The 15434-nt window shown below is 52.6% G+C and overlaps 2 protein-coding genes across 2 annotated transcripts, besides 12 other annotated features; one reads left to right on the forward strand and one right to left on the reverse strand.

The window, feature by feature from the left end:
• Nucleotides 1-315: 315 nt before the first annotated feature.
• Nucleotides 316-375: a microsatellite.
• A 172-nt stretch (nucleotides 376-547) lies between these two features.
• Nucleotides 548-586: a microsatellite.
• A 181-nt stretch (nucleotides 587-767) lies between these two features.
• On the reverse strand, nucleotides 768-2312 carry PVX_119520 (DNA polymerase delta small subunit, putative; the record flags this gene model as incomplete). Its single annotated transcript, XM_001613051.1, has 1 exon — nucleotides 768-2312. The coding sequence occupies one exon, from the start codon at nucleotides 2310-2312 to the stop codon at nucleotides 768-770; it is 1545 nt and encodes a 514-aa protein (XP_001613101.1).
• Nucleotides 2164-2192: a microsatellite.
• A 118-nt stretch (nucleotides 2313-2430) lies between the features above and the next one.
• Nucleotides 2431-2454: a microsatellite.
• Nucleotides 2455-3495: 1041 nt separating this feature from the next.
• Nucleotides 3496-3515: a microsatellite.
• A 46-nt stretch (nucleotides 3516-3561) lies between these two features.
• Nucleotides 3562-3584: a microsatellite.
• Nucleotides 3585-3734: 150 nt separating this feature from the next.
• PVX_119515 (hypothetical protein, conserved) lies at nucleotides 3735-15239 on the forward strand (the record flags this gene model as incomplete). Its single annotated transcript, XM_001613050.1, has 2 exons — nucleotides 3735-8755; nucleotides 8981-15239. The coding sequence occupies 2 exons, from the start codon at nucleotides 3735-3737 to the stop codon at nucleotides 15237-15239; spliced, it is 11280 nt and encodes a 3759-aa protein (XP_001613100.1).
• Nucleotides 4690-4715: a microsatellite.
• Nucleotides 4791-4848: a microsatellite.
• Nucleotides 5097-5121: a microsatellite.
• Nucleotides 5556-5580: a microsatellite.
• Nucleotides 5670-5690: a microsatellite.
• Nucleotides 13751-13776: a microsatellite.
• Nucleotides 15240-15434: the final 195 nt, after the last annotated feature.

Raw genomic sequence — 15434 nt, forward strand, 5'->3', positions numbered from 1 at the left:
AAGCAATTTTTCCACGGCACACAATGACGCGCGCACGGCGAGCAACAAATTTTAGCGTACCTCGCGTTGCCTCCTTTTTGAGTGTATTCCTTCGCGTCTGCCCATTTTTTCTTTCACACTGCTGGGAAGTGAACGTTTTGTCGATTCCTTTGCGGAAATTTTTTTTTTTGAAAGTGCACTCCGCAATGGTATTTTTTTGCCTGAACGTGCAGATGGAAAAGAAAAAAAAAAAAAAAAAAAAATCGCGAAATGGGGGAGAATTATTCTATTGCCGCGTTATTGCATGAACCGTTCATGCGAATGTTACCCATTTGTGTATTTTTTTTTTTTTTCGCTAAATGGCTAGCTGCTTTTTCTCTTACGATAAAAAAGGAAAGGGGCGCATTTGCTTTTTTAAGCCAATTCGTGTGGAAGGGCCTCCCTGGGGGATGGGGAATACCCCTCTTACGATTTGCATACGTTTCGCAGTTGCAAAAGACGCGCTGCTTCTATTTTACGGGAAGCAATTTTAACAAGATCACGGTTGTTAAAAATGTGTGCTGGGAAGAGTGCGATAGGGGAGGGGTGGATAAAAACTTGACATGTGCGGGCATATCTTAAACGGGGGAGAAACAGGAAGGAAAAAAAAATATATCAGCGCGCTGTGTGAACTTCAAATGAATAGGTTAAAAAGGGGAAAAAAACATAACACGTAAAAGGTATATATACATATATACACACATACGTGTGATGCGTCGGCAAATTACTCACGCCGTAACGTGCGTTCGCTACTTCTGGATGGCACTCCCCTCCCCCACGTCGAAGCTCAACGTGACGTGCTGCATATTCCTGATGTTGACGAGCAGCGCCTTGGGGGTGACGTCGAAGCTGGGCAGGCACGCCAGCAGGGGCAGCGTCTTTTCCCCGTGCAGGTGCTGCACCTCGAGCTGCGCGCAGTTCCCGTTGACAAAAATGTGGGGGTACTTATCATCGTCCGGTAGGCAAAACGGGTCCTTCTCGATGAACGGATAGCACCCCAGAGTATCAGGCGAGGTGGGAGATAAAATGCGACTCTTTGCAATCATTTTAAGAGCGTCCAAAGGGCAATTTTTGGAGTAGGAGACGATATTGTTAACAGGTTCACCGGACATACAGCATACATTCACACCGTCGATGGAGAAGAGGTACGGGTTGGTTACGCACTGAAAGGAGCTGTAACTTCTGGCAGTCTTAAAAAATAGGTTAGGAAATGGCTGTTGTGGTAAGATGGCATCACTAGGGTCCTTCTCTCCAGGCATTAAATCTACATACACAGCTGGGCAGAGAGAAGCAAGGAACGTGTCAACTGTGTTCATGTCTTTCTCATTGCTCTCTACATTTCGAAGACAGTTTCCAACGATAACTACCCTGATGAGCTTCTCGGATAAGTGCTTATCTCCATGTAGCCCCAAAATGAAATTCTTCAACAGAGAGGTGTTATGTCCGTTTTCGTTTTGCTCACTTATGTACAGCCCCGAGACGAACAGGATATACTTATCATCATCGCTAATGCACCTCGGAACTTCTAACTTTGGCACGTACGCATAAATGAGCTCCTCCACATAGAGGGACCCGTTGCTCATGCCCGTCCCTTTTATAATGACCGTCAGCCCGGTCACGTAATGGTCACTGTTTATATTGCCTTCCAACTTTAGCCTTGCCGTTTCGTCCTCCAGAAAAAGGACGTCTTCGTCATGCGAGTAATTCACCACGACGTCTTCCGCCTCGTTGATTTCGCTGATGTACTCGTTTAGGATGGAGGGCCGCAGCTCCATTTTTTTGAACAGCGTGCCTATGCAGTAGCAGTTTTCGTTCGTCTTGATTTCCTTCAGGTAGTGCAGCAGGGGGTACGCCTTGCCCCCGCAGGAGCGGCCCGTACCGTCGCCCGTACCGTCGCCCGTACCGTCGCCCGTACCTTCGCTCTTAACCTCGCCCGTACCTTCTCCCGTATCTTCACCCGTACCGCTTCCTGTCTCCTCGCCCGTACCGCTTCCCGCATCTTCGCCCTTCACTTTGCAGCCCAGCTCTGCCTTGACGTGACCGTTCAGCTGGCCGCTCACCTGGCCGCCCCCCCCGCCTAGCCGCTCCACCGTCCTCACCAGCAGCCCCTTCATCGCCTTGGTCCGCGCGCTGTAAATTTCGCAGTACTGCTGCGTGTAGGTCGCCTTGCCGATCAGGAACCCCTTGGACTGGTTCTCATAGTTGTAGTGCCCCTTCTTCACTTTCTTCTGCAGGGGGAACTCGCAGTCCCCCTCGAACTCCGGCTTCGCGCGTTTGCTCGCGTCTTCGCTCATGGTGAGGCAGCGAAGCGGTGAGGTGGTGAAGCGGTGGAGAAGTGGTGAAGCGGCGAAGTGCTGAAACGGTGAGGCGCTGGGGCGACGCGACTATGTCTGGGCGAGCGCTCCCTTCGGCTGGCACCTTCCAACTAGCCCTTCGCTGTTCCGCTCGGGGGGAGGTGTTCTGGCAAAGTGGAAACGTCTGACGTTGTGGGGACTACGCCTTATGGTCGCACGGATGTGCTATCTTACGGAGGTGTCACCGCACGGACGCAGTGCACACTGGGGGGAGTACACGTGAAGGGGTAGGCGCGCTTCACGCGAGCGGCACGTTTCGCGTTGAACTTTGCCGCTTTTCCGGCGAGCTGGGGGGAAAAAAAAAAAAAAAAAAAAGAAGCTGCAAATGGAGGGAAAGGCAAAAACAAAGTGGTGCCAACGAGGCTTCCCATTCCGATGCTGTAGCGTGTGGCGCGCGGAGGCCTTTGCATCTGGAAGAGGGCAAACCGCTCCGCACGCTGGAACGATGACATGCTTGTGCAAAGCAGTAGGCAACGTGCGATGGCTCCCCCTTCGCGGAGGCGGTTCCGCGTGGCTGCGGCGCTGCTGGGGGAGGGGCGTGCACCTTTGGTGTGTTCGGGAAAAAAACACAAGTGGGGAACTGTCCAAAGGGGTGCCCGGATGGCTCATCCCCGGGGTTGATGTGGCATGAAGGGTGTTCACCGCAAGGGGGATATAATACAATATGGGTGGAAAAAAAAAAAATAAATAAATAAAACACCCCATGGGGGTAGCCGCTTTCGCCCCAATGTAGGGGCTAACGCGCTATAAAGGGGAAACGCGCCCGACGTGAAGAGCTCGCTGCTGTGAGGTCTCCTTTCTCCCAAAGCGTGGGAGCAGCGAGCGAAAAGGGGCCTCCGCTGTGCGTGCGCGTGTGGACAGCGAAAAAAAAAAAAAATTGGAAGCGATAAGGGTCGGTTCTTCTTGCCTGATTTTTTTTTTTTTTTTTTTTTTTTCTCCTCTTCGGTATCCCTCCGACGTGGCTTCCCCCAATAATGCCTCTTCGAAACGTCCAAAAGGGGACAGAAAGAAAAAAAAAAATAAAAATAAAAATAGAAAAGGCATACACCTGCTAAAGGGTAAGTGCCAGACGTAGGACGCCCACCTGGAGGGCGAAGAGAGAAAATAAAAAAAAAATTGCATGGTCTCCAGAAGCGTCTGTCTAAACGCGTTTGGGGCGTTCACCCCTGCAAGCGGGGAGGAAAGCAATCACCACGTGAGGTAGGGGCGCATAGGTAGGGGTGCACAAGTAGGGACGCACGTGGGAGTTCTTCGCGAATCGGAGTGACGTCCATCCGGATGAGCTCCCAAAGTAGGGCAGCTCCCCCAATAGTGCTTCTCCCCGAATAGGGCTTCCCCCACCAATAGGGCTTCTCCCCTACCATGGCGGACCCCCCCCCCGAGTGGTTCCCCGCAAAGGGCGGCCCAGACGACCTGAGGCAGTACCTGAACCAGGGGGACATCAAATTCGAAAACGAAGAGCTGAAGAGAGAAAGAGAGGAAATAAAAAAGGACCCCCAATTTGTGCAATGCGTAAAGAACATTTGGACCAACGTGCTAAACAAACCACTGGATGGCAAATTCACAAAAGTAGAGTATTTCAAAATAATGCTCCGAATATGTAAAGTGCTAATTCCCCAATTTGACATTAAGGAGGTTATAAAAATTGTGAGTGATGAATGGAAGAATGATTGCAAAGGGAGGAAGTATCTAAACTTTGAATCCTTTTTTAATGCCTTCTTCGAGCTGACTGACATTTGGACTCCGACCATAAATGCGGATGATTATTCCCATTTTTTGAAGACTCTCTTTTACAGAATCACCTTCATCGAAATTAGGAAGAAGAATGGAGAGGTTGTTAGAAAGAAGCCCATCATTATGATACACTTTAGGAGAAAAGAAAATAGAAAAAAGCTATCTCTCTTTGAGAACCCAATTTTGGGTTCTAAAAATGAACAGAATCATTCTGATGATAGATGCACGGGTAGCTTCATCAAAAATATGAAATCTATAAAGAGGTTATCTACCCAAGTGGACCAACTGCAAAAGAAATTTACAAAACGGTTTAGCGATAGCTACAAGTTGCAGGAGTCCTTCCTTTATGAAGACGACCTCGACGCGCAGGACGTCTTGGACAGAAATTTATTTGAAAATCTTCTGAACAATAGAAGCCACGATTCCTATTTGCAGAGGAATATTGTCTTGCTGGATGTGGATGAGATAAACCCGCTGGAGTACCTTGATGAGGCAGACTCCCAGGAGGGCGAGTGCTCCCCCGGGCGGTACCCGCTCGGTGCAACAGGTAGGCAGGAGGGTGCAACGTATAATGGAGTGGCGGATCAGCCGCACTGGTGTAGAAGCTCCCCTATGTGGGGCATCGCCCTTCGTTGGCACCCCCAACACACACCACGCGTACCACTCCCACCACTCACAGGCGAAGGAAAGACCAAAGAACAGAAGCACCAACTGGGGGATGGCCCAACGGAGGGCGAAAAGAAACAAGGGGGAGAAGCGGTAGACCAGTCCCACTCAACCACCCAGGGCGGCACCGCAAGAAGGAACACCTTCACATTTGCAGTAAACGCGGACAAGCAGAATGAGGGAGACAAGGGAAGGAGGAAGACAGAGGGATCCCTGGCAGGAGATATGAACGTGCTGAGGGGAATTCGAGAGAGGACCAAGGGGGCCAGCGGGGAGGGAGAAGTGGAAGAGGGGAAAGGAGCGGAAGACGGGGGAGAAGCGGATGGCGAAAAAATCCGCCTGGAAAACTCCCTCCTCATCGACGGAATCAACTTTGCGGAATTCACCAAAGAGTGCAAACTTGTCGATTTGGATGACCACGAGGGGGGGGGCGCTGCCAAGGGGGAAGACGCAAATGGAGACGGTGCAAATGGAGACGGTGCAAATGGAGACGGTGCAAAGGCAGGCGGCGCAAAGGCAGGCGGCGCAAAGGCAGACGGCGCAGGTGCGGAGGAGAGGGGCCCCTTGAGTGACCCGGTCTCCACGGAGCAAAGGCACTTCCTGCGTCTGGACTCGAACCTGGATTTTGGCGAGGAGGCGCTTGGGAAGGAGGCTCGGGGGGAGTTCCCCCAGCTGAGCAGCGGGGGGGAAGCGAAGGGAGAAGCGAAAGGGGAGGCGAAAGGGGAAGCGCACGAGAAAGTGAAAGAGAAAGGAGAAGCGAAAGGGGAGGCGAAATCGAAAGGAGAAGCAAAAGCGAAAAGCGACGTGGAGGGCAACTCAACGGGTGAAGTAGGTAAGGAAGACTCCACAAAGGGATCCCCACGAGGCAGAGGGGGGAAGAAGGCCCAGACGGGCGCCACTCAGGGGGGAGAAAAAGGAGAAGGAGAAGAAGTAGTGGGGGGAGATAAAGGCGCATCGGTTGGGGAAGGCAAAAAGGACTCTCTCCCTGGTGAAGGCGAGAAGGTCGCTCCCCCTGCTGATGGTGACGATGAAGTATCGGCTCGAAAAGGAAAAGGCCACGCCCCGCTTGCGAATCAACCCAAAGAAGACTCTGAAAAATCGGTGGCGCAGAATATAGTCGATGAGGAAGAACCGAAGGATGCCGCGCATGGCTCGGACGAAGAATACCTGGATGTGCTGAGAAGCAACTTAGCCAAAGGGGGAGCCGCTGAAGGGGCGGAGGACCACGCGGGCGAGCCGAAGGATCAACCAGAAGGAAGATCCAAAAAATCAATCGATCTTCTTAAGGCTAAAAATTACCTCGAAAATGAGAAGCGCACTTTGGAGGAGCTGAAGCAGGAAAAGGACAAACTTAAGAAGGGGAAGAAGAACGACGCCAGCATGGGGGAGCTGCTCGACGAAAGCAGGACCCTCTTGGAGAGACAACCCAGCGTGAGCGACGTGGAAGGAGCAGCTAAGGAGAAGAAGGTCCCCCTGGCAGACGGCTCAACCGACGCCACCTTCAACATAAAGGACATTTCGTTTGATGACAAGCTGGACAAGGGGGTGCGGGCCAAGGGGGGGCAGGAGCAGAGGAAAGAGCAGAAGAAAGAGCAGGGGCGCGGGGATGCAGCAAACGGGGGGGACGCCGCTAATCAGGGGGACGCCGCTAATCAGGGGGACGCCGCTAATCAGGGGGACGCCGCTAATCAGGGGGACGCCGCTAATCAGGGGGATGCCGCCAACCATGGGGAGGAACTCTTCGCGACGGTGAACAAAGACATGGCCAGCAAAATGGACTCCTACAAGGGGAATTTTGATTTGTTTATGAAGAAAATGAAAAGGGGGGGCGCGTCCAAGGGGGGGGAGACAGGAAGGAGAGGCGGAGAGGAGGCGACCGATGCGCACGCTGATGGGGGTGAGCGGGCTGACCCTGCTAACCTTGCTGACCCCGCTGACCTGTCCGAGGAAGAGCACCTGGGCTGGGAGGACGAACCGGAAGACGGGGACGGAGACTCCCAGGCGAACGAGCTCCTTGGCGCGGACAGCCAAGGGGAGACCAGCAGCTCCGAACCGAAGGACGAATTGTTCTACAGCTTGGAAATTAAAAAGGACGTCGATGAGAGGAACCAAAATGGGAAAAGCGGGACCTCCCCCTTCGACGCCAACACGACCTTCAACGAAATGGGGAAGATCCTAAACGAAGTTATCATTCAGAGTGAGGCTGCCGTTTTGAAGAAGGGCCACCAGGATGCGCTGTTGGAGAGGGGCTCCCCAAGTGGTGAATTGGAGATAGCGGGTGGCAAACCCCAGTCAAAGGGTGGCGAATCACCGCTTGGGGGTGGTGAATCACCGCTGGGGGTCGCCAAATCGCCGCTTTTGATTGACCAAACGGAGGATGAGCTCGTGAAGCACATAATGCGCAACCAAGACGCTGTAAGAAGTATCCTGTTTGATGATGACGAACTGGGGGTAAGTGGATACCCTGGTGGGGAGAGCCCCACGGGGGGGGCCCCCACATCGCCTCGGAAGGAAGACGAAGGGAAGGGAGCTCTCACAGGGGGGGCCCTTCATACGGGCACAGATGAGACAGCGCAGATTGGTCAACAAAACGCTGTGGAAAGGGTGGCCACTGCTGGTGAGAAAGACCTGGAGAGTCACCTAGGCGGAACGAAACGTGAGTCGTTAGAGAGCAGTGCGAAGAGCGGTGGGAAAGAGGACGTGGTTAGCCATCCTGGTGAGGCGAAAGGTGAATCGCTAGAGAGGAGCAAAGGGGACCAGCCGGACGAGCAGACCATGAAGGAGGAGGAGGGGTCTCCAGAAGGGGACACCAAAAAAATGGAGGCTACAAAACTGGTCATGGAAGAAGTGGAGGCTACAAAACGAGCCACGAAAGAAGAGGAGAGACCTGAGCGACCCACGAAAGAAGAAGAGCCACCTGGAAGAGCCACCAAAAAAGCGGAAGCTACAGATCGGGCCATGAAGGGGGAGGAGACACCTGAAAGAGCCACCAAAAAAGCGAAGGCTGCAGAAGGGGCCGCGAAAGAAGAGGAGACACCTGGAAGAGCCACCAACAAAGTGAAGGCTACAGAAGGGGAGACACCTGAGAGGGCTGCCAAACAAATGGAGGCTACAGAGCGAGCCATGAAGGGGGAGGTGGCTCCTGAAGAAGGCGGAGAGGGAGGTGCACTGGGTGGAGGCATCCCCTCGGGGGGTGCTTCTCTCGAGGGAGGCATCACCGCGGGGGGAGCGTCTCCCGGGGGAGGGTTCACCGGAGGTGCACCGCAATTGCAAGCACTAACTGGGGGAGAGGCCGGCCCTGCTGGCGTGGCTACCCCTGCTGGTGTGGCTAACTCTGCTGACGTGGCTAACTCTGCTGGTGTGGCTACCACCGCTCCCCCCGCTAACGTTGCTAACCGCTGCAAGACGAAGTACCTGCTGGTGGAGGACTCGCACAAAATGAGGAACTTCATCAAAATAAACCGAAGGAACAAGAGGGAGAACTTCCTAGTCCTGTCCAGGAGGAGAGAGCAGCACGTCTACAGTCTCGCCAAACGATTGAAAGTGGCTCTCATCGAGCCGTCTCTAGTATTAAGAAGAAACGTAACGCTGGAAAATCGATTCTTGTCTCCACTAGGGAAACTAATCAACGAAGATCTGAAGGAGGGGAAGAGCATCGACTGTAAGAAGGTGATGGACCTCACATTGGAATTCCTAAACAGTGTGATTTCCAAAAATAATGGTTCCCTTTTATATTTGACAGGAGAGTTTTTAAATTACTGGGAGTACTTTCTCTGCAAATGGAAGAAGCTCTCCTCTTTGAATTACCTCAATTATATGAGCTTCCTCAATATGAATTTCCTTAAAAATGTCCCGAAGGGGGAGGGGGTCACTCATGTGGCTACGTTTCTCGTGGAGGACCGCAACTTGATTCTCGCCAACCCCTTTAAGGACAGCTTCCCCTGCTTCTGCATCCTTCTGCGGGAGCATGCGGGGGTGGGCAGGTAGGTCACTCTGTTGGGCGGTATGGTTGGCCTGCTATGGCTGACCGCTTTGGCCGACCGCTTTGGCTGACCGCTTTGGCTGACCGCTTTGGCCGACCGCTTTGGCTGACCGCTTTGGCCGACCGCTATGACTGACCCAGCTTAGTCTCCCTTTCGTGAGAGCACATCTCCTACATGTGCGCCTCATGCGGGTTCATTTCTACCCACTTTTCATCCCCCACACAGGCGCGAGGAACGAACCCATGTGGAGCGCATCTACGAAGACCTGCTGAACCTCTTCCGCGAAAGGATCTCTGGACCACCCCAGATGACAAACGTTGATGGGAAGGATGCTCATCTGGGTGACAACTTAGGGAAAGAGAAAAAGGAAAAGACGAGCAACTCGTCCGGAGTCGCCTCTTCTGTGGGTTCTAGCGAGGGGGAAGAGGGGGATGAAGCGGACGAGGGGGATGAGGAGGCTTCAGAGGGGGGCTCTACAAATGAGCAGTTTGATGGAGACAACGAACAGGTGTTGCGGGTGTTAGAGAGGGAGCGACTTCCCGAATCTGCGGACGCTACGGCCGCTACTAACACTACTAACACTGCGAGCGGCTCAGACCCTCCTGAAACGGCCGATGAGGACGCGTGCGCAGAGGAGGAATGCCTGACGGTGGGGGGGTCGGAGGAGAACTACGCCCAAGGGGGGCCAGCCACGGGTGAGGAGAGCGCAGAAGAAGGCGAGGCAGACGAAGGTGAGACCGATGAGGATGAGGCAGATGAGGATGAGACAGACGAGGGCGAAACCGACGAGGACAGCACAGATGAAGGTGAGACCGATGGGGAGAGCGCAGATACGGATGAGACCGGCGAGGGAGACGGCGAGGAAGGCGGCAAGGAAGGCGGCAAGGCCACCTCCCCCCGTAAGCAGCCCAGCAAAGAAAACGCAGAAGCAAAGCGAACCCCCCGAGGAATCCTAAACGTAGAAAATATAAGTGAAAACTACCTGAGCCAAATGAATAAGGAGATGTGCTACGTATACAGGTGCGACGACCCTGTGAAGTACTACGGGGGGTACTATGCCGAGCTGAGGGGGAGCGTCCGCGGCATGAAGTTGGAGAGGGACATTCGGCTGCTGGTCGAGCGGGTGCACGAGTTGCACGAGGGGGGAGCGGCAGAAGCGGCAGGAGCGGCGGGAGCGGCGGAAGGGGGGGAAGAAGCGGAAGCGGCTGATACGGCTGATACTGCTGACGCGGCTGACGTGTCCCGCGCGCTGGAGGAAAAGTTCGGCATCCGAGTCATCCGCGTGGATTTGGTCGGCCAGGGGAGCGCCGGGAGACGCGGCAGGGCGAAGGGGCGAGGCAGACCGGATGAACGAGACAAACCAGACGGGCCGAAGGAGGACTCCCTCTGGAACATCTTCCACATCAACATGATTAGAAATGAATTCTCCTACCATGTGAAAAATAATTTTTTCCCGTTCAAGTACAGCCCGGAGGGGGGGTCTGGCGTTTTGGTGGTGAACCTGAGGAGGAGGGTCGCGGGGAGGGAGTCCCCCCTGGAAGGGGGCGTCGAGGCGTTGGAAGGCGGCAGTGGGGATGACGCAGTTGATCGAGTTGATGGAGCTGACATGGTTGACGCAGTTGACACAGTTGGTGGAGTCCCCTCCGATCATGGGGAAGACGCAGACGGGGGAGCCGCCCAGGCGAGTGGAGAGCAAGAAGGCCCCGCTCGAGGGGAGAGCGGCAGACAGGCGCAATCCCAGTTAAGCGACCGCCAAATGGCCAAGTTCAGCGACCGCCAAACGAACCTGCGCTACTACCGGCACTGGGGGGCCTTCTACAAGTACTGCCCAGTGACCTACATCAACGAGAGGAGGTTCGCAAAGGGAAGGAAGCGATTCATGGCCACCTATAAAAACAGAATGTACCTCCTGGAGAGCGCAGCAAAGATGAGGGAGTTCCTGATGTACCCCAAATTTTACTCGAGCAGAAAGATAAAGGAAAACATAGGCTTCACCATGGTCATTTATTTTTCCAGCGTGGACGTGAAGAAAAAAGTTATGAACATGGTCAGGCAGAGGGAACGGGTGGTGCACATCGACTTGGAGGACTACTTCGGGGGGGAGTTCCTCTCCGGGGAGTGGGAAGAGAAGGGGGATGAGAAAGGAGCAGAAAAGGGGGAAGAAAATGGGGCAGAAAAGGGGGAAGAAAAAGGAGCAGAAAAGGGGGAAGAAAAAGGAGCAGAAAAGGGGGAAGAAAAGGGGGTGGGGAAATCCTACACCTGCGAAGACCCCCCCACCAATGTGGGCACCCCCCCCAGCGTGGACACCTACATGTTCGAGATCAACCGACTCGTGGAGGGCAAAACGGTGTCGCCCCTCTTCATCGTGCGGCACCTCTGCCTGCGGATGAACAAGGCGCGCTCCTTCAATGTGTTCGTCCTTCGCCAAGTGGAGGAGGCGCTGCACGAGTTGAGGCGGCAATTTGAACGCGCCTTCGTAGGGGGGTGCACAAATGGGGCGGACCACACAGAAGAGGGTTCCCAAGAAGGGGGCTCCCAAGAAGAGGACCCTACAGAAGAGAACCCCACAGAAGAGGACCCTTCAGATGAGAACCCTTCAGATGAGGACTCCCCTGGAGAGGCCCCCCCAGATGAGGCCCCCCAGAGGAGCATTTCCCTAAAGGCAGTGAAAATCAGGGCGCTGCACAGCCTGCTAATAGCGCAAGGGAGGTCCTCCGAGGCGGGCGTCCAATTCACCTCCCTATTGAGCGACCTATTTAGGTGCACCACGTTGGGTAGCATAAACGAAACGATTGACCGGCTAATCGGCGCAGTGGCAACCCAGCTGGAGGATGAAAATGGGAAGTACGCCCAGGAGCTAGAAAGCCGAAGTGACTATGACTTTACGTCGGGGCAACCCTCTTTAGATGGCCCCCCATTGGGGACCACCCCTCGAGGCACCCATTTCATCATAACGGGGCTGCCCCTGAACAGCAAAGTGTTCGAGTACCTAAAAAGAGTGAACCTCCAGATTGACACCATCATCGCGTTTGATTTGAAGAAGAAGGAGAAGAGGCAAATGAGACAGAAGATCTATGAGGGGGTAGTGAGACGAACCGAGAGGGGCGGTGATGCTGCAAGTGAAACTGGATGGAGGGAGGACCCCATGTATGTTTGCAGCAAGCACTACACAAAAGAGTTGGAACGCCTGAGGAAAGCAAAGTACCAGGTGCATTACCTCAAAATGGGCACCGAGATGAACCCAAATTATTTTGCAAATGAAGTGAGGAAGATGCTGAACCCGTATGTGCACTCCTATTATGACTACAGCGAGGTACTGAGGGATGAGACCCTGGCGGACAAGCTACTCTGCTCCTTCACCAATGTGTATTGTCCTTACGTTTTAGCGAAGCATAAGTGGCTTTATAAAAGCTCGAAAGGTGTAAAGCTGGTCTATGGAGGGAAGGTGCACCACCTGTCTAACCTATATAATGCGTTCCAGTTTAGCCAAAGCAAAGAATCCTACTCGGGAGAGTTGCCCGTGCCTCCCTTGAGGGTGCTCCTCCTAACTGATGAGGGGTGCCATTTTGCAAAGGAAATTGAGACCATTGCGTGCAAATTGTTTCTGCAGTGTGTAGATGTGCAGAAGGAATTTACCCAAACATTTGGACCCGCCTGCATTTACATCCTCAAATATGTTTACCTTTTCAAGCTCACGGATGGAAAGAACAGGAAGAAGAGGAACCATGTACTTGGGAACTTCCTTTTGGGTTCTAACTGGCTAGCTAAATTTCAAGAGGGTGAAATTCACCTGAACAAGGCAGATGTGGACTACTTAGAGAACAACATCAGCTGCGTGAACCCCTCGGAGGAGTACTCACTGGAGGAGGAGCAGCAAATGGTGGACGTGCTCTTTTCGCGCGTCAAGCCTTTCAACCTCGTTTTGAACGTGGCCAAAATTGTGGCCATGCGCGTCGTCCTGCATGAGCGGCTGGGCAAGTGCATCATCCGGTTCTCCCCCTCGGGCGGGGGTCTCTTCCGCGCGGCGTCCGGCGCGCAGGTGAGGCGTTGCCTCGGGGGGCGCGCGCAGCGAGGTGGGCAGCAAGATGGGCAGCAAGGTGGGCAGGGAAGTGTACATGGAAGTATCTCTCAACGTGCCTCTCAACGTGGTGGCGACTTCTCCGATGGGGCCTCTTCACAGGGGACCCCCTCCGAGGGAGAGGCCGCCCAAAGTGACCCCCCCTCGGAGGAAGACCCCGACGCCTACCTCCAGAACAACCCCAAGGCAGAGCAAATTAAAAAAATATTTTTAAAAAAAAACGAAAAGGAGTTGCTAAACAGTAAGTACCGCTTCCTAGCAGAAAACGTGTTAAACTCTTTTGAGAAAATTTTGAAATGCGCCTTTAGGATCCCCGAGCATGTGATTTATTTGAAGTGTAGCCTCAAAGCGTCGTGGGAGAAGGCAGGTTGCTTCAACGAAGGAGAGGCAACCCGCAGCAAAGGGGATAGCCAGAAAAAGGAAACAATCAGGGGGGAGAACTCCAAGGGGGAAAAGAACACACAAACCAAACATCCATTCGCAGAGGTAGAAAAGAGGCTACTCAGCAAAATAAAAAAAACGTCGAAGAAAAACCAGCAAATCGTCAACCGATTGAGAAACAACACCAACGTGTGGTGCATCGACGCAGGGAAAATACACATGACGAAGGTGAAGGCATCCATAGAGAGCAAACTGAGAGGCCTACTCCAGCATAGGAACAGTCTCTTCCATCAGCTGAACGTAAAGAGGGTAGACAAGTTATGGGCTCACTTTTTAAAAAAAAATAACTACGCCAAATTGTCCGTTTTTTATTATTACTCTCCGGTTAACATCGATAGCTTCGTGGACGTAGACACGGAGTACCTCCTTCTGTATAACTCGTTTTTATTTTATTTCAAAACGGAGGAGGAGCTGAACATGTTCAGCAAGAATCCCATTTGCTACTTGAAACAGATGAAACCGGACCCCTGCTTTGTCCTCCCATTCGTACTCGTCTATTCGGATGGAAAAATGGAAGACTTGTATGATGAGTTGGCCAGGAGCACCAAATGTGCGGTGATTCACCTGCAAAGTTTACTCTCCTTTGGTTCCCAAATTGGCACATATAAGCAACTTATGCAGACGAACCGCTTAACCGATGCAGACATCATGGAGCTCCTGCGCATTCGGATGAACCAGTACGATGTCCTCGCTCATGGGTGCATCCTGTGCAACCTCCCCTATAGCAAGTGCCAACTGGAGCATCTCCTCAAAGAGAAAAAGATCCCCCACTTGGTTTTTATACTGCACAGGGGGGGGAGGAGGCCCCCAGTGGGATCAACCCATTCGGAAAGTGCCGCCTCCCAAACGGTGCAGAAGAACCATGCAGGGGGAAGAAGGTGCCACCCCCCGCGCACTGAAGAGACATTCCCCCAGTACTACCCATTTGTGAAGTACCTCGAGCAGACGTTCAAGCCAAAATATAACAACGTAATCCACGTAGAGCACACAAACGTGTGGAAAATGAAGTGCAAGCTGACGAACGAAATAGAGGAGACAATAAAAAACTACCAAAGGTACAAGCGATACAAGTACAACCACAAGACGGCCTACTTCAAAGGGTTCAATCTGGAAGAAAGGGAAAATTATGAACAGGAAATAAAGTTTGATCACTACTGCCTAGTTACGTATAAGAACAAAAACATTTTGCAAAAGTGCAATGTATTCGACCACTACACAGTGAACCATGACGGTTGCTTCTACCTGGTGAGTACCCCCGAGGAAGTGGCCACGTTCGAGAAGAACCCCGCGGAGTTCACCGCCATAGAGGAACCGCTAGCCACATTCGAAAAAATAGACCAAGTGGAAGAAAATGAGAAAATCGAAAATGAAGGCTTCTGCTTGGTCAGCCTGAGGGACCAAAACAATTTCGTCAAGGGGAACAAACAGTGCTGCATAAAGTACCAACAAAAACTTTACCTGTTCGAAAATGAAGAAAAAATGGAAAAGTTTGTAAACAATCATGGGGACTACTTAAACAATCAAAATATTTTCGAAATTATTTTTGAAAAAATGAAAAACCAAAATGATGTCACTACGATGGTTTATCTGAAGACCTACCTGTATGACATCCTCTGCCAGGCGCTGTACGAGTTGGGAAAACACCGACCGCTTTACCCCGGGCTGAGCGTGAAGCTGAGTGCCATTAAATTCCTGGCCTTCTTCTTCTACAAGGAGAACAAACTCTTTTCAGCCCCCCTGCGCAGGTCTTACGAGCAGAACTTCCGCTCCTTCCTGAGTGACTGCCAAATACCCATCCATATACAGAAGCTGCGGGAGAAGTTCCAAACCAGCTGCACGAGCAAACGCCAGGACATACGGAAGCCCACCAAGAAGTGGACCAAGCGGGACGTGGAGAAGTACGAGGCGTTCGTAAACCTGTACGATAAAATACTGTACTCGCAGCGGCGGGCGAGGGGTGACTGACGAGTGAGCGTGTGTGAGCGTAAGTGTGTGCGTAAGTGTGTGCGTTTTTGCTTGCTTTTGTGTGTGTGTTTTTTTTTTTTTTTTTTTTTTTTTATGTTCATATTTTTTTCACCTTTTTATGACCGGCAAGGCGATTTCGCAGTTGCCGCGCGGAACCAATTTGATACAAAAAAAATGGGCATAACGTTAGAATGG

Source organism: Plasmodium vivax, chromosome 8 (assembly GCF_000002415.2).
Source record: "Plasmodium vivax chromosome 8, whole genome shotgun sequence".
NCBI lineage: Eukaryota > Apicomplexa > Aconoidasida > Haemosporida > Plasmodiidae > Plasmodium > Plasmodium vivax.